The sequence below is a fragment of the Argopecten irradians genome, chromosome 2 (genome assembly GCF_041381155.1).
Source record: "Argopecten irradians isolate NY chromosome 2, Ai_NY, whole genome shotgun sequence".
Lineage (NCBI taxonomy): Eukaryota > Metazoa > Mollusca > Bivalvia > Pectinida > Pectinidae > Argopecten > Argopecten irradians.
The window spans coordinates 50,026,260-50,046,482 of record NC_091135.1 but is presented as its reverse complement, the minus strand read 5'-3'; the positions used below and the strand labels follow the sequence as shown (position 1 = coordinate 50,046,482).

The 20,223-nt window shown below is 36.5% G+C and overlaps 1 protein-coding gene across 1 annotated transcript in view; it reads right to left on the bottom strand.

Moving 5' to 3' along the window:
- LOC138315818 (low-density lipoprotein receptor-related protein 5-like) overlaps positions 1 to 20,223 on the bottom strand; it is a 130,995-nt gene that overhangs the window by 19,737 nt on the left and 91,035 nt on the right. The window contains exons 5-9 of the mRNA XM_069257106.1: positions 10,006 to 10,134; positions 8,986 to 9,272; positions 5,622 to 5,759; positions 4,827 to 4,969; positions 2,543 to 2,654 (exon numbers count right to left, since the gene is read on the bottom strand). Coding sequence (XP_069113207.1) covers positions 2,543 to 2,654; positions 4,827 to 4,969; positions 5,622 to 5,759; positions 8,986 to 9,272; positions 10,006 to 10,134 — 809 coding nt within the window. The remainder of the gene's footprint in view (positions 1 to 2,542; positions 2,655 to 4,826; positions 4,970 to 5,621; positions 5,760 to 8,985; positions 9,273 to 10,005; positions 10,135 to 20,223) is intronic.

Here is a 20,223-nt window from a genome sequence, read left to right as displayed (position 1 = left end):
CCGATTTTTTAATTTAATTTCAGCCTGAAAAATTACCAAGCAGATCTAGGATGGATGGGGAATCATCATGTAAAATATGGGGAAAATACTCCACTCCCTTCCATCATTAATGTGCAAAAGAAAAAAAAACGGACAGACGGACGGACGGACAGACAGACGGACGGACGGACGGACAACCTGATTACTATAGGGCACCCGCATCTCGATGCGGGGCCCTAATTAAGACTATATATACCTGATTTGACAATGTTTTGGGGAATAAATGTAGACCAAATCACAGCATTTTTCAAGACCATGTTGAAGTCAGTATGTTAGGTTTCCAGGCCCGAAGCTTAAAACCTGGTTGTCTATTACATTAAAAACTAGAAATGTCCATATTAATACATAAATGTCCACATCTCCATATATCAAAGACAGACAGGTCAGGAAGCAATGTGATGGTCAGGATCAAATGGACACGAGTTAAAATCATTGCCCCGACCTTATTGCATGACAGATAATCATGACTTGTACCTACCTGGGATTTGACATATTGACATAAGCTGTTACCTGAACAATGTTTACCAGGAGATACAGATTACTACAGGGTACTGTTAGATTGATAACATCTGTGTTAATGGGTTGAATTATTCCAATTTCTAATCCCATGTCTTCTGTATTTCCTTTGTTCGGTACAAAGAGTGTAAACTATCTATAGTCATTAAAGTTCAGTTACTGCACCCACTGCTTCTCAACATGTGGATTTCAAGAGTACAGACATATCAGATTGTCGGAGGAGTCACCGCAGCGTGGGACACATAAATTCTTATTACTGATTGTTTCAATCCATTTGAAATCCTGAAACGAAGGAGGGAATTAAAAGTGTGTAGGAACATCTATTGAAAGTGAGAGACAGTCCACCTAGAGTCAGTGTTGACACCACTCTCCTCCACATTAGATGTTTTGTTTCAGTCGAATCACAAGTCTGCAGGCCGACAAATACATTAATCCAAATACATTGATTCCAGAATACAATGCTCAGTTGGTTTAGTCATGTGACTTAGATTTCGTCTGTGACGTCACCTTTACTTTTTAACAAAGTAACTGTACATTTTTCAATGGTTGTACATGTAAGTGGACATGAAGACAAGAATCAGAACCACAACAATTCAAAGCTTATTATCATGGGGAATTTTACAACAACTCAAAGCTTATTATCATGGGGAATTTTACAACAACTCAAAGCTTATTATCATGGGGAATTTTACAACAACTCAAAGCTTATTATCATGGGGAATTTTACAACAACTCAAAGCTTATTATCATGGGGAATTTTACAACAACTCAAAGCTTATTATCATGGGGAATTTTACAACAACTCAAAGCTTATTATCATGGGGAATTTTACAACAACTCAAAGCTTATTATCATGGGGAATTTTACAACAACTCAAAGCTTATTATCATGGGGAATTTTACAACATCTCAAAGCTTATTATCATGGGGAATTTTACAACAACTCAAAGCTTATTATCATGGGGAATTTTACAACAACTCAAAGCTTATTATCATGGGGAATTTTACAACAACTCAAAGCTTATTATCATGGGGAATTTTACAACAACTCAAAGCTTATTATCATGGGGAATTTTACAACATCTCAAAGCTTATTATCATGGGGAATTTTACAACAACTCAAAGCTTATTATCATGGGGAATTTTACAACAACTCAAAGCTTATTATCATGGGGAATTTTAAAACAACTCAAATAAAAGCTTATTATCATAGGGAATTTAAAGTAGTGTTGGATACATAACTGCATGTCAAAATATGGTGATCATAAGTGCCAGTAAAATGTCTGATTTTTACCAACACAGTCCAGGAAGGACTTTACAACGGAAAATGAGAGAATGAGCCACTATGACAGCAGTTTGTTACAAATGGTCAAATGTTTTAACACCATATTGAAGTTTCCATGTCCCAAGCTCCAGGCCTGTTGTCTGTCACATTCAAAACTATACACATCCATAAGACATAAATGTCCACATCTCCATGATACCAAAGCAGGACTTGGCCAGGACAGGACGCAAATATGATGGGACCAAATGGAGACATGGCGTTAACTAATTCCAACCTCTGGAATATCCCCCAAATCCATTCCATGGCAGATATATCAATAACCTTATATCTATATGTGTATTTTAATTGTCTAAGTTTACTTTACGATGCCTGCATGATTATACTACCTTGAGGATAGAGATATAAAATATGATTTTCTGACTAAAAACCAGTCAGTTTAAGAAAGAAGGTTAAAGGTAAAGAAGAAGTACAACTGTTTATAAGAGTTAGGTAAAGTTAATTGGATAAGGCTTACATTTATTTAATTACTACACAGAACCATGACAATCACTTAACAGCCTAACTGTACATCTACAGGCAGGGTACAATTAACCTTTTCTGATCTAAAGTTTGGACATAAATTCAAATGTAAGCAGACATTCATTTTGCCCAAAGGACAGTCAGTAAGTGCTCTGAATGTGTGGGGTATGAGAATCTGTCTTACCGTCAACATAGCCGAGGCCGTCCTTTTCCTTCAGAAACTCTTCCTTGTTCTGTCCTCGTAAGTCAGATCTATAAATAGCACTTGGTCCCTCCCTATTACTCCAGTACACGATCTGCAAATTAAGGGAAAAAAACCACCTCTATTAAGTATCAATGGCGATTAAAGAGCGCTGATGGAAGGTCTCCGTTTTTTTAATTGTTCATTGCTAAAAGTGAAGCAATCACATCTGTTTTTATCTATCATTTTATAGTTATATCCACATATTTACATCCAATTGTCACTATATGAACTAATCAAGTCAATGTGATGTCTGTAGTGATATAATTAACATCCAAAACATGACCATTACCATGCCATCAACGTCAACTGATCACTGTCAAAATCACTATTCCATCTTAAGTAATAACTCGTTGTTGACAATAAGAGCCCCCCCCCCTCTCTAAATGAGTAAATATTAGCAATACACTATCAATGGTAAATAATATAGATGCCAGAATTTGGAAGACAATCAATTCATAATATGTGTGCCAGTTACCTGGTGAGTTAAAGCTTCAATACTCTATATGTCATCTGATGAGGACCCAGAGAACTACTTAAAAGGTCAGTCCTTTTTCTTACCAGGATTTACTCAATTATAATGTATTTGAAAATAGATGAAACGTCGCAACAAAAAATTCAGAATAAAACTTTGTAACTGTGCCTTCATACAATAGTTTTACCTTTAATGCTTCAAATAGCAATGCCATTAAATTTCCCACCACAAATCAACACTATATCAATAGGGGATCCAATTTTATAGAGGATACGGGTCACCAAGGAAACTACCAGCATCACTGTAGGTCTACATTAGCAGGGAAAAAAGGCAATTTCTATGGTTGCCATAGCAACATTAACACATTTAAGATTACTAAAGTACTAATAACAAAAGTATGTCTGTTTCATTGTTTAAATTCCCAGTAAAATTTGTAATGGACTGTCTGTGATTATATCAATTCATGTTTACAAATGGTGTATTATATGATAGCTATGATGGCGCTTCATTATTGACAAAAACTCCTGGTAACACGAAATGAATTATAGAATTTGGTTTGTACTTCCTGGTCTGGGCATTATAATGCTATACTGATCAAGAATTTGATGTTTTTAAAAACATCTATGGTGCAACCTTGGCAACATTAAGAAAGAGTTAATAATTCTAAGAATGTAATATTAGAGCTTTAATGTCAAAAATATTTACATGTTACTGCAGTAAAACCTGCCTTAGTGACCACCTCTGTATAAAGACCACCTGGCTATAAGGCCACTTTTTCTCTGTCCCCTGGGTGGTCTTTGTAGACAGTTTTAAATGTATTATCATACATTTTTTGCAACACATGTAAATAGAAGTGTAACTATTATTTATCCTTTTTGACTTTACTCTGGCCCCGGACATGTATACACACGTATATTCTACCCGAGGGTCACAAAATGTAGTAAACCCCTAGGTTTGCCGAGGGTTTTGCAACATTTTGTGATCCCGAGGGTAGAATATCCCTATCCTTCATATCCACTTATGAAAGAGTATTTTTCTTTCATACCTCGACATTTTATTGCAATTTTACAACTATAATATCCCGCCATTTTGAAATAAACTCGAAGAAATCCACGGCTGAAAGTCAATTTTTCATACATGAAAATTTACGTGATATTTTCAACAAAAATTTCGTTGTTTGCATCTTTTATTGTAAAACCAGTTAAGTTTGTGAAAAAAATGTTAAATTTTTACTGAGGAAATAGAAATTTTGTTGATGCCGTGACGTCACAAGGCTTTATTGCATGGGTAGCCATGCAATACAGCCTCAGGCGGCATGAGTGTATTGCCCTAGACCAGCCAGTATTACACCCGTAGGTATGAAAGAAAACAGAGTTCGGACTGTGACTCTGGCCCCAAACATGTATACACACCTGTTGTAGAGGGTCATATGTAACAGAGTTTGGACCGTGTCTCTGGCTCCAAACATGTATACACACCTGTTGTAGAGGGTCATATGTGGTCATATGTGACGGAGTTCGGACTGTGACTCTGGCCCCAAACATGTATACACACCTGTTGTAGAGGGTCATATGTAACAGAGTTTGGACCGTGACTCTGGCCCCAAACATGTATACACACCTGTTGTAGAGGGTCATATGTAACAGAGTTTGGACCGTGACTCTGGCCCCAAACATGTATACACACCTGTTGTAGAGGGTCATATGTAACAGAGTTTGGACCGTGACTCTGGCCCCAAACATGTATACACACCTGTTGTAGAGGGTCATATGTAACAGAGTTAGGACTGTGACTCTGGCCCAGAATGTTCGTCTGTGGAATGTCGGAGATGGCTGGGTTAATAAATCCTATGTCCCCCAAAGCTTGGAATGTATACAACAACAATGCATCTGGTTCTGGAAATAAAAGTGAAGTTCTTTTTTTAACACAAACTCAAACTGTTTCCATGTGCCTAAAGAATGGCCAAGAGGCCAAGAATTATTGAACAGAAACAGCCAAAAATGCTGTTTTTCGTTATTCAAAGGGCCATAACTCAGCCAAATAGGGTATAATCAAAGTCCCGTTGGAATTTGACCAAAACCCAGAGACATTAAACCATGTTACCAAGTTTCGAGAAAATTCAGAATATTTGCGAGAGGTTTTGAACTGAAACAGACAAAATAGTGTTTTCGTTAATTAAAGGGACATAACTCCCAACAAATAGGGTCCGATGAAAGTGACAAGCGAACTCATATGAGCACTTGCCACATCAAACCATGTGACCAAATTACAAAAACATCACTTAAGATTTGTGGCAGTTATTGCATGGAAACCAAGCACTACAGATGGATGGACAGACAGACGGACAAACACAAGTTAACATCCCCCTTCTTGGTGAGAGCGGGGGATGATAAAAAGTATACCAAAAGTTTTATGATTATTACATACAATACTCAAAACTTAAAACTCTCAATATTAATATATAATGCTTTCCTATGGAAAATTTTAAATTATAAGGGATTCCTTGAATTTAAGTAATGTTCATGAAACTGTGCCCTGAACACCTACCTGAGCATGAAGCTTTGTCCAAATCGAGGGCGAGTCCAGAGAAGGATGGACAGCTACAGTCGTAGGCGGTGCCCCATCCTGATGGTAGACAGAGGTGGGAACACCCGCCTCGATCTCTGTGACCACAGGGGTGGTTATCTACAACACATTGGCAAAACCTTATTACTGTCTACAGTTACAATTATACTGTTTCTCAATGTCTCAGATGTGAAGGGTACTCCCTGCAAAGAAGGAGAATGAGACACACCAAGTCTATAAAAATAGTTCTGTAGTCGCCGAGAGCGCTTAAATAATTGTAATAATGGGGGAGCATATTAATGAAACAAAATGTGGTAGGATCCTAATATACAATGTTGATATAATAAAAGTCCAAGTTGTAGGGGAAACATTTCTTATGTAAATGACCAAAGGGCCAGTTGTAAGGGGAGACAATTCTAGTAAGCAGTTAAAAATCAGATATTCTGAATAGCATACAATATGCAGCTGAGCCGTATAATAGTCTGAAGTGATACCCCTCCTTTGATGTGGAAATATAAACAATAACTGAGAAAAACTTGATCAAGCCCACTCACAGGGACCTGGCACGATTTTTTTAAACTAACAGTATACATATATATATATATTATAGTATCAAGGGTATGAACTCGGCGATCGAGAAAAACGGACCTATTTTTTTAAAACCGTGATTATTTTAATAAATGGGTTCTATACAACATTGACGGATATCTTGCCTTAAAGAGAAATAATTTATCTTTCCATTGAGTGCTTGATGAACAACATTGGCCAAGTATTGACGAAGTTATGACTTGATGAATCGGGAAATTTACGAAAAATATGCTAGGTAGACATTTCCCTGTCCGGTCGAAATTTCGTCTCGGCTCTAATGGGCACCTCAAAAACCAAGCCAAAATCACAAACTCTACGCTTGTGGTGGTAAACAGTACCCATAATTGTGTTCTTCTACAATCTCCGTTGGAGGTGTCATAACCCGTACTTTGTAGAAACTCCATTTAAACATCGTGTAGCTCACTTACTTTAACTGTCACCGCCATGCTATTTGTTCTTCGGAATGCTTCTCGAGTTTACCCAAAAGCACAACATTACATAATTTGCATAATGTAGTCACGATATATATGTAAAGTCGAGAAGCGTTCCGAGAGAAAAATGAACATGGCGGTGACTGTTAAAGTAAGTGAGCTACACGATGTTTAAATGGAGTTTCTACAAAGTACGGGTCATGACACCTCCAAAGGAGATTGTGGATGAACACAGTTATGGGTACTGTTTACCACCACAAGCGTAGATTTTGTAATTTTGGCTTGGTTTTTGAGGTACCCATTAGAGCCGAGACGACATTTCGACAGGACAGGGAAATGTCTACCTAGCATATTTTTCGTAAATTTCTCGATTCATCAAACCATAACTTCGTCAATACTTGGCCAATTTTGTTCCTCAAGCACTCAATGGAAAGATAAATTATTTCTCTTTAAGTTAAGATATCCGTCAATGTTGTATAGAACCCATTTATTAAAATAATCACGGTTTTAAAAAAATAGGTCCGTTTTTCTCGACCGCCGAGTTCATACCCTTGATACTATAATATATATATGTATACTATTGGTTAAAATTTTTCGTGCCAGGTCCCTGTGAGCCCACTCAAGGAATAAGATTGGGAGAAACAATACAAACATCCTTTACTATTGGGAAATCAGCCTAACTAAAATCCTATTTTGAATCATCTTGAAAAAATCCAATTGAAGCCAGGATGGCCCTTGAACCTGTCCAACAGTATAATAACATCTGAAGCACGACTGCTTAATAAGAATCTTATTCACACCTTGACATTTCTATCCCTGTAGCATAGTTTGAGGGAAACCTTAAACTTGTAATTTTACCAGGTGCAGCTGTCCTCAGAACAAACCTGCCTAGCTCTAATTATTACCATCTGACTGAAAGAGTGAAAACACACTGCAGCCTCAATTTCCTCTGTGCACAGCACAATTCATCGTATAATTACGATGACAAGATTACAGACATATGATAGAGGAGTAGACAGATTTCTAATTGATCTCAATTCTGTGCTGTTACGAAATGAGCTGAAATAAATATCACCCTGGTGGAGCAGTTAGCCTCTTCCTTTCACAAGTACTGAGGAAATCCAGTTAAGCTTATTAGACAGAGCATCAGTCTTACTAAGCCAGAGGAGCCCAACTTAATTCCAGAAATATTGAAAAAGACTTATACCAGGCTATATGATAAGACAACTAAGATGATAATTATAGGTATCTAATCTTATTACTAGCTATTCTGCTCATACTGGAAATATAAGCAAGGAACTGTGTTGTTTCAAATCAAAATTAACCCTAGTAGTGCTGAATTGTCTCATATTGGGATAGTACTGAGTGCTGAATTGTTTGAAAAAAAAATTAAAATCAAATTTTTTTTTTCTCTTCATTCTAAAATACCAAGAAGCATCCAAATATTATGTTGGATACATTCAATGGTCATTTAAAGTTCGATTTTATGTAAAATGTAGCTCTTTTTATTCCTGTCTGAAAAATGTGGCAAAATTCAGGTAAGAAAACAATAAAGCTTTAGAAAAAAAAAATTGTGCTTTGCCTTTAAATATTATTTGTACACATCAGTACATGACCCTCTTCTTTTATTTTGTCAATAAAATCAATCGCAACTGATTATTGAAAAAAGAAATAATGAAAAAACTTAAAATTTTGTTATTCAAGGGAGACAATCTGTGGACAGCTTTGTCTCGTATCAAATACATTAGACTGGTGATTATTCTTTTTGAAAACAAATATTTGACAAAATATGAATATGGGTTATTTAGGAATCAAACAGTAATTATGTATTTTGAATATATAAGGTGAAACAATTATTAGTTATGATTTAACATGTTCAGTGAAACCAAAGGGGAAAGAGAAGTGTTTGTAGTTGGGGGAGGGGGAGGGGGTGTTAGCCATATCTTGTTGGTGGTTTTATTGTACATAGAGATTAGAGTTTTTCTTGTCCAGTTTTAAGTCTTTGGCTCCAGATGACAAATAAAACTGGAGCATTTAACAGGCAAAGAACAAAACATATTTTAGAACAGTTTCTAATGTTCTTAAACTATTCAAGAACTGTTTGTAAAATTAATCAAAATAAGAAATGCAAGAAAGCATTCAAAATCCTAGTCGCAGGACCGAACGTTCTAGGAAGGAAGGATAAAACACCTATTCTGCATTGATAGGGTTTCAGTGATCTGTGAGAGTGTATACAACTCAGACCTAAGACTAATTTTCACTTATTAGAATGGTTTGAGTCATATCTACTCTGCTCATGACTTGATCATTAACAGCTATTATCTTACATGCTGGTTGGGTGGACCTATCTAGTGATGTCAGACTGTACAGCTTTCCTGTGCCCAGGTGAGAAACTTCAGTGTTCCATCGAGACACAGGTGTTCCGACCAGAGTGGAGAAGATGGCATTATTGTGCCAAGTACTAACAATGGCCTTGTTTCCTATGACCACAAGTCCAAAGCTCGGATTTCCAGACGTGATGTTGAAAAGGTCACGTTCTTTCTTTACACCTGAGCCATCCAGGTTACAGGACATGATACCACTTGTGGTGGTGGCCTCCACCCAATACAACTTCCTGTCAAGGAGAAATCATTATAATATCATATATTGTGTTCAATAGTACTAATAGTTATAAACATTAAGAAATTGTATGTATCAACACCCTTGCAAAAGCTTTTTTTCTCTTGATAAAGATTCTGCATACCCTTTGGGTTATAAAGGAAAATCAAATCAAATATCAGTTCCAAATAGAAGCTGATTCCCTTAGATTCAATGAAAATATTTTATTTGAATTCTTTGCATACCTGAACCCCATGCTGAGTGCCTATTGATTTGACCAGTAGACCCCCTGATTGACCACCACCTACCTGAACACCATGCTCATGGCCAGTTGATTTGACCAGTATACCCCCTGATTGACCACCACCTACCTGAACACCATGCTCAGGATCAGTTGATTTGACCAGTAGACCCCCTGATTGACCACCACCTACCTGAACACTGTGCTCAAGGCCAGTTGATTTGACCAGTATACCCCCTGATTGACCACCACCTACCTGAACACCATGCTCAGGGACAGTTGATTTGACCAGTATACCCCCTGATTGACCACCACCTACCTAAAAACCATGCTCAGGGACAGTTGATTTGACCAGTAGACCCCCTGATTGACCACCACCTACCTGAACACCATGTTCAGGGCCAGTTGATTTGACCAGTAGACTCCCTGATTGACCACCACCTACCTGAACATCATGCTTAGGGCCAGTTGATTTGACCAGTAGACTCCCTGATTGACCACCACCTACCTGAACACCATGCTCAGGGCCAGTTGATTTGACCAGTAGACTCCCTGATTGACCACCACCTCACGTCCTTTTCCATTAAGTCTTGCTCGTTCAATACGGCCATTCCACTGGTCAGCCCAGTACAAATATCTGTAAATAACGAAAAAGAATAAAACTAAATATGATTTCATGCAAATAAAGATCAACAAATAATTAATTTAGTTAAGAGACCATTAAAAATAAAGACTCATCAAACACAGGGCAATAACTTTGTTATAATTGTAGAACAAAGGGTTATAACTCTTCATGTAAAAGAAACAATCAATCATCAATAAACTTGGTAAAATGAAACAAAGGGCAATAACTCTGTATAAGTATTTTATTTTGCTTATGCTTTATTGATTTATTAATGAAAACTTATAGGAGGAAATTTAGAACACTTAAAGAAAAAATCACCATAGATGCACCAATACACGATTCATCGCTACAACCTAAAGTCGTACTATGTTAAACACTGCACCCCTTACTTTTTTCTGTCTCTGCAGTTACAGTATAACTGTACAGGTTATTGTGACAGATAATCTGTATAGGTGCTGATTTTTTATGAACAGGAATAGAACAATTAAAATGAAAAAAATTTCAAATAAAACAAAATCTCCTTAAACCAATTATTATCTTTTCCTGGAAATAGTGTGCTATTGAAACTTAATTCTCAGTTATGATATGATTAGATGATAGTTATAATAGACATAAAACCTATCGGTCATGCACATCACACTAAAAATAGAACTATAGATATATGAGAAAACATCACCTACACAACAAACTCGATACATATCAACGTATTTGAAGTTTCTATTTGGAGCCGACATATCGCCCTGCCCAAGGGACGGAATTGTCACGTAAAACAATGGATGATAGGCTCTAAGCACTGCTGTGTTATATTGGATATGGCAGTGACATTTTGAGACTTGGTAATAGTTTGAACCAATTTTCAATATTTTTTTTTCTGTGGAGCAGTTATTTCTGTAGAGAATTAGAGTGTAGACAAAGTACTGATATTTCATTCCTTAAATGACAAGAACTTCTAGCACATAATTTGCCAAGAGGATAAAGTATGAAAGGTAATTCGCCAAAATAATCTTACAGATTGAGTCTTCATATTCCAGCAATACAGACAGACAGTCCAGTAAATCTTGTCTTAACCATCACCTCTGTATAGGGACCACCTGCTAAATAAGACCACATTTTTGGGGTCATAATTTGCCATTTTGACCTGTGTATATATAGAGGTTGCTTAATTGGCGTTTAAATCCATTTGTATTTGTCCATTGAGTGGTCTTTATAGACAGGGTTGACTGTACTTATAATGTTAACTCAGCTTATTCTCTGACATATCCTTGTAAAGAGTGGGAATGATGTACATCTGTACTATTAGAGAGATATGTGACAGTAGCTATGGAAACCCTTCAGTATACCTGACCTCCACATGGCTTCTGATGGACAGGACAAGATGAATTGGTACAGTGAACTGATCTCAGGCAGAAATATTGGTGCCATGTTGGATCTGCCTCAGTGCTCATACAGACAGCAATCAACTAATCATATACGCTTTCCCTTTTTACTAATGTGTCAATTTCCATAAACATTTTATGAATGACAACTTTACCTAAGCATATTGGACAATTATGCCGATAGTTGCATCCAATATTTTTTTCACCATCAAAAATAACAATAGTCATGCCTTAATGTGAAAAAGAATACAATGGAAAACAAACATTTAATGGTTTAATTTATTATTTATGTAAATACTGGCTGGGTCAAACCTTTTATTTGGTCCCTCGGGAGCTAGGACAGCAGTGTAGGACTTTCAACCCTCACACTGATCCTAACAGGGACAACTCATCTAAATACAGAAGTCTACTAATGGAGATTTCCTATAGCTTGGTGACACGTCACATAAAGATAAGACTGTGTCAAAATACTACTACATTTTACCTAATATAAACCCCTGACTATAATTATCATTGACTATGGAGACCTGATTATGCTACAATATTTACCATTATGATGTACAGAAACTACCTTTTCACTCCATGAAATCACTGAAAACCTGATATTTCAGATGTCACAGAACTTACTCATGTCTGTAAGATGTAATGATTTCCCTCCACTTTTCCACTCTATAAATCTAACTAGGACAGCTAGGAAAGGGCAAGCTAGAACTGGACAATATTGGACAAAATGGGACACGACTGGACAGATGTGGGCAACACTATAAGGTCCAATTCTCATTTGATGATGGGGGGATAAAACCATTTATAGAAAAAACAAGTCAGAGCATTCTACAGCCATGATAGTAATAATACAGCAGACGTGTAATCTAGGATGGTGGTGATATACGTGGATGACTAACTTGGTGATCTATCCTTTCCTCCACACGTGACAGTCCATTACACACAGAATCAACCGCCACTGCCGTCATTTCACGCTGAGTGACCAACACAGATCGGTGATGGTAAATACAACAGTTAACGCTATCATTTATATCCCTGCCTATCCGACCCATGTCTTTAAGTTGCTCAGGCAATCCTAATTTCTGAACTAGTTTTACGCTTTATTTTTCAATTAAGAAGCATTGTTGGGGCCTATTAAGTTGAACTTGCATTGTCCATATAGTCTACACGGATTACCTATTAGATCGACACAGCTTAAGATTACTGACCACAGGAATCAGATTGTGAGCATTAGATTAGATTGACCTCTTACTTGACAGATGTAATTCCTGAACTGGACAACTGATCTATTGACCATCACTTAAGCCAGCATCGTTGATCACATGCTTTAACCTATATGGCTGGACAGAAGCTATCAGTGATGTCAGAGACATATTTATAGTTGCTACACCAACAGAAGCCCTTCCTGTGTAGTGAACACCAAGGTTTCATGACAAACTAAGATCAGTAACATTATCACCCGTTAACTGAGACAAAGAAATCTGGACTCCTGCTAATCCAATTTTACAAACTGGTGACGTTCGATAGCATCTCAAATGTCACTGCCAGTATGTGCTCAACACCAAACTGTGGAATCAAGACAAAAACAAATAATTCATTTAACTGTTGCAGTTGGATTGTTTGCCTTTTTTCAGCATTACGATTCAACATTTGGTAACAATTGATCAAACTAACAATTGATTATTTCTGGAAGTGAAGCAAAAGGCTGCGATGTTGTGACTTGCAGCCACTTTAGCAGGCAAAACATGGGTAATGATTTTACAGGAAATCTCCAGAAAACTTCAGCAATTTTCTACACATCTTACTTGCTGGTGCCAATTTCACATAAATCACATTCATTACTTCAAAAATGTAATGTAATATGACAATGCTAAATCCTTACAATTGGCAAAAACCGAGGCAACATATATATTATTCTTAGCCACCAACGCTGCAATTGGCCTGGTTGCTGACATTTTAGCCTCAGGATTGTAAACCTTCCCAAAACAAACAACAATTTCCACTATCATCATCCCCCATTGAAATCTTCATCATCATTTCCAATACCACACCATTTTTTTATGCGATTTCCCTTCAAGAATCCAATTTCATGACAAGTTTTGGAGTTTCCTACAAGTGTTTGGCTACAAAACAATCCCATTGTATCTCTAATCAATTATTGCCAACCTTGTCAGCTCTTACTGGTACTGCAACAACAACAGGAACATGGAAAAATTATCAAATTCTGCAGCTCAAATTGCTTTCTGATTTCATTTAACAAGATAACTTGGATGGAAAGCAAAAACAACGATGAAAGTGATAGCAATCAATCAGCATGGTTCCTCTTCTGCCTTGATTCTTCAGAGTTTTGTAAAGCATCAGAGAATATCAGTGAAGAAAGCCTCTCCAAGGCTTAAAGCACTGCTTTTAGGATTAGCAATTTTGAAATTGTGAGACTGCAGTAAGCCCTTGCAATAGTTAAATCAACCCTCCAATGTACTGATTATCTTTGTCATTTTTTCTATACTTAAATATTGTGAAAGTAAGCCTTTGAATACCTGATATATAAATGTATACCTGGTATGTGTGTGTTTTCTTTCTGGTTTGCTTTAGTAGTATAAAGCATATATAACTGTATTTAAGCTTTGCTGTATTAATGAATGATGTACATTGTATGTCAACTCCCCATTTTATGTGTCCATCAAGTAAATAGCATTTCCCGAAGGGTCTTCGCTGAATAACTCTCTACTATTTTAAAAGTGAAAAGCGATTAGTAGATTAGTAGAATAGCAAAATGTAATACATTACATGTATTTGAAAAATTATGTGTGCCTTCTTTAATTAGCCATGATAGTTATTCATTTGATGTTTCCCAGAGAACCAAATCAACAATGCATTATTTTTACATCAGATACAAGAATGTACACCTGCATCAGGGAAATAGTGTAGCAAAGAACTCCACAATACACAAAATTCCAAATTAAGGCAATTCCAAATTAAGGCAAACGACAACAACTGCAAAGATCTTAAAGAGACAATTCACTCATGCAAATCCTTTTACATAACAAAGAAGCAAAATTTAGCATAAATGTATTGTTCTACATTTCTTATGAAGCATATAATGTAAAACATTGACAAATTCCACGACATTGTTAAGTATTTTAATTAATATCATTGAAATATCAAATCGTTGATCAATACGATTAAGCAGGTACAATATTGACTCTGTACCCATACCTGAGCCAAAGTCACGGACGTTAAACAAATGAACTACATAACCACTGAGAAGGTGATAAAATGATTTTATGCAAGACAATTCACCTAATAAGGTAAACACACTACTGTCAGAGCGATTTGAGCAGTTCTAGCCGAAAGTTGCATTACTTTACGAGCAAGGGACAGGGTTCGGCATACAAGAAGTTCAACCACAGTGTGTAATGGCGGACAACGAGCAAGTTTGCACATTTCACACGCATTTCATCACCATGGGCTTTTCAGACATATCACAGTAAAACCGACTGATGTAATTTCCATTAGAACTGGTTTTATCCGATATATATACAAATTTTAATTTTCTCTTAGACTGAATAGTCCCTTTAAAATTCAAAATGAAATTCAAGCATTTATTATCTATGATAATATACAGTCAAACTCGGTTAATACGAACTCGAAGGGACCACGGAAAAACTTCGAGTTATCCGAGTGTTCGAATTAAGCGAGTTCTCAAGTCAAACTGTCAATCTCTTCACTAAGTATACACACATGTACTAGTCTCACGTCGTAAGCAAGGACGGTGTCAAAATCTTATATGTACAGTGGAAACCGCTTATATTGAAGTCCTTGGGGAATGGGGAATATTTTCAAAATTATTGAGATTTCAATATAAACCAAAGACGATGGAATATTGTGAATATGGAATAAACAGTATTTCAATATTGAATTCACCGGTAATCGATTTCAATATAAGTGGGTTCCACTGGGTCGCAAAGTTATAACTATAAAACAGAAATATATCTTAATATTTTTTAATGAAATCACAACAAATTATTCAAACATACAAAAAGAATGTAACAGAATCATATAAATAGCAGAAAACTTACGTTTACCGAGACACATGTGTTGACAGGAAGTTACAATGTACAGGAAGTAAATCTACGCATGTCAGCTTAACATATCAGTGTTTTATCACTATGGTGGATGGTGAACAGCGCAAAGTCTATTTTGCTGAGTAACACGTTCAAAGCACTAACATTGATACAATTGTAATCGCACTATTCGGTTTCACAAGAATAAAGTCTTTGAATAAAATTTTAAACATCTGTCTCGCGTTCACACACAAAGTCACTGAAATAGTCTGCTATCTTTGTCTGAGTTGTACCGGGTCCTTCGTTGGATTGCTCAGTTGACTTCGACATTTCCGAAACGGGTATGATATTGCTGTGAAACTGCAGTGAATTTATTATACACGTACATGACACCTCCTCAGTTACTGAGCTACTCTTAATGAGTACCTCGGGACTAATTACACCATTGCGTCTTTCATATTTTCCGACTCTGACACGATAATTAACTAACGTATACACCTGTAAAAACAGTAAGCGTGTACCGGCTCCAGGTTGTGATTTTAACACGGTGCCAGGTGGTAGAGCTTAGTTCTGCTTGAGTGATCACACTAGTGACAGGCGGCCGGGACCACATGTTTTGTATCATATCGCTGTACCAGTCGGGATAATGTTTACGTAAGTGCAGCGTACATGTGGCCCAATTTTAAATTTGATGATCACTGATTATTGTTGATACAAAGAATTAACGATATTGCTAAACATTTAACAGTTATCTCCGTGTTTACGTAGTTGAAAACGGCTTTTTTAATTGTCGTTTTTTTAAATCGGCATTTTCGGCAATCTTTTACTCACAAAAAAATCTCACTTCGTATTATACGAACATTTTATGTAGGATTTTTGTCATTCGGACCAAACATATACTTCGTATCAAGCGAGTTTTTCGAGTTTTCCGAATTCGAATTTTCCGAGTTTTTTTAACATAGATAAAGAGGGAATTTGGCCGGGACCGGCCAAGTACTTCGTATTAAGCCGGGTTGTCGTATTATCCGAGTTCGTATCAACCAAGTTCGACTGTATTACTTCTGTGTACGAGGTACATGAAGATCTCGGTATTATTTAATGATAATGTCCTTCATTACTGTGAATGGACCCATTCCATCTGTCACAACCGTGTTAAACACTGTCCTATATGCAGGTACAAATGATTAAATTATTCCCCAACGCTGGACATCAATAGCCGGAGTTTCCGATCCACACCTGTACCCAATAAACCGGCAGACCATACACAATAACAGTTACCATGGAAACCTATTTGCTGATTGAGATTAAGGGTGCTGCAAATGTCAAAATTATTAAATATCAATCTAAACTGCCAATGAGAGACAGTTTCCAATCAGGTAATATCACATATAATATGACTCTATGTACCCAGTGTTGGCATGATCCCCTCTGTGCAAAGTAAGCCATTATTACTTTTATAGTGAATGATTGATTCATTACTTGTACAATAGATTCTTTTTCTGCGTTAGGATACAAATTGAAATGAATTATACATAATTAATGATATGGGATAGGATCAATACCGAGGTTTGTCCTAAAGGACTATTTGACTCTTAATAGAATTTGTGTCCATGTATGAGTCACTGTGTTTAATCAACCGTGAACAACTCATTTACTATCTAGAGGAGTAAGAAGGGGAAAGAGAGAGATATGGGAGAGCAAAGAAAAGGGGAAAATAGGGAAAATCAAAAAGGAAGAGCGAAAAGGATGGAAAAAGGAATTAAAGAGAAGGGAAATGGAGCCCTGAGTTCCCAATAAATGATAAATAGAGCCAAGGGCAAATAGAAAGGTATATGTTATATAAATATTAAGATAAGGAATTAGGCTAGAAACACTGGTTAATCAGGAAACACAGGAAAAATCCTAAAGCGAAAAAAAAATTTACTCTATAAAAGGGAAAAAGGTGAATGGAGTAAGGAGGTAGGGGGTCCAAACCAGGGAGGGTAGGGACAGTCAGGGTGATCCATATCGAAGGTCAAGCTAGAGACCGACAAGGAGAATGGACATACCAGGGACCATTGAAGAGGACAACACATTTGGTATAATTCTAGCAAACAACAATATTGACAGAATCTTTCAGGAGAAGTTGTTAATGAGGGAGATCAAGGTTCAATCAGGGTCATTTTAGGATTTAGTATAGGCATAAGCTAACAGAGAATTCAATTTTTCTTGGGAGTGACCAGAAGGGAATTTAATGGTACTTGGTGCTTAGATGATATTTATTGTCAATGTTTTTGACAATATTTCTGGCTGGTGTATCATTGTTAAAAGAGGCCATAGGATGCTTGTTTGTTTAGCTTGATGTTACAACAAAGCAGAAGGCTTAAATCACTTAACCACAAATTGACCTGTCCATTTTCTTTAATTGAAATCAATCGCTTTCCAGAAATTTCAATTAATTTCTCAATTCTTTGTGACATTCATTATATGTTTCAGTTGAGCGAATATTCAATCTTTACAGGATGCTAATCTTTATTGTCATGACCTTCAAGGTCAACCAGGTCATGACCTTATAAGGACAAACAACATTAGAGACATCCATCTATTGAATCGTTAATACCAACAAATCGTTTAAATGGAACACAAGGATTAAGGTAGCATTTCTGTTACAACAAACATATCTGAAGGTTGTGCTTTTTCAATACACAATGGCGTTCTGGAAGATTGTATAGAAATCCTTTTGGTAGGGCAATGAAAACTCACTAATGCACATATCCTACATAGCAGCTAACATACAAGAAAGTTTTTGAATATATAGCCATTCTAGCTTTCACTTATATTATGTTCAAACTCATTTACATCTACATATTAAAATGATTTTCCCCACACAGCTCCAGAGAATCCATTTGGTTGATGTAGCAGTACTGATGAAAGATAAGGTCAGAAGTAATCATTGTATAGTCATCCTATCATTCACAATCTATCCCATAATCCAACATTCTCCTTGCTAGGTGTTTTATGTATCCATGGTGATAGTTTCTGTCGTCAATGCCAATAACATCATGCTTTTGTTGAAGTATTTTAAGAGCTTGCGGCTTCAATTAGAGACACTACACAGAATTAATTACTATATCTAGATTTCTAAATCAATATCCTTAAAATTTCCGGTGTTTTTCTTTTCCCCCCATTATTCCGTTAAGATATGATTTATCTAATTGGTGCTATTTTGATTAAGTTTGTTAAAAAAAAAAAATAAAGATTTTGATTGAAATCATTTATCATGCATTGGTTCATCAAATAAGAGTAATCATTTCAGAATGTACATTCTTTTTGTAGCAAAATAATAGATCTAGTAAATTGCCTGGCATGAGTGAATATAAACGCATTTTAAATTTTGGAAATGTGTATTATATAAAACAAGAAGCCCAAAGGGCCTTAGCAGTCATCTGACTACCTTGGCAATAGTAAAATTAATTATATATGGTGTCACTTTGTCAGGACCATGTCAGGATCATTTTCAATTTATTTCAACAAATTTTATTTCGAACAAGAGACCCAAGGGCCTTAACATATAGGAAATTGATTAGATATAGTGTAATGGTAGCCATCTTCGATTTGGGATCAACTGGAGATGTAACAATACTTTGTCGGGACAATGTCAGGATCATTTCATGCAAGTTTCAGCCAAATCGCATCGGTAGAACTTAAGAAAAAGCTCAAAATGTGTTTTCAAAATGGCGGCTTTGGTGGCCATCTTGGATTTCGGATTGACCCGAAAAATAGCAACACTTTGTCGGGACCATGTCAGGATCATTTCATGCAAGTTTCAGCCAAATCGCACCGGTAGAACTTAAAAGAAGTTCAAAATATGTTTTCAAGATGGCGGCTGTGGTGGCCATCTTGGATTTCGGATCGACCCGAAAAATAAGAACACTTTGTCGGGACCATGTCACGATCATTTTATGCAAGTTTCAGCCAAAACGCACTGGTAGAACTTGAGAAGAAGTTCAAAATGTGAAAAGTTAACGCACGGCGAACGACGACGGACAAAACATGATGACTATAGGTCATTGTGACCCTTCGGGTCAGATGACCTAAAAATTGTTCTCAATACCATATCAATACAACTTGTAACTAATGAATATTATTGATATATCGGTCTATAACAATAAGCTAATATATGGTAATTTAAAGATGAAGCTTAATTACAATCAAACCTGTCTCTAAAGACCACCCAAGTCACAGAGGAAAGGTGGTCTTTATAGCCAGGTGGTCTTTTTACATTGAGACTGAACAAATATGTTGAAAATTGGCCATTTGGGATCCTAGAAAACTCACTGCTTACTAAGTAGGTGGTCTAGAGGTGTTCACTAAAGCAGGTTTTAATGAAACCAAAGGTCTTATAAAAGTCAGTGTTATCATCGGCTATATAAAAGTAGGTCATCTTTTAAGATTAACTACACCTTGCTACCTAGATTGTTACTGCACTGTCTGTAACTGAAAGGAAAACAATTCAAAACATCAGTTATTGAAGATACGAGACAAAGAAAATAGATCCCTTTTGACAACTAACTTTATACAACATTCAGTTGTCTGCTCGAGTCCAATGTAACAATCGTAAAATGTCAGCAATGCTGTTTCGGGACCAAAAATTAATTATACAGGAAATATTCCTGTTT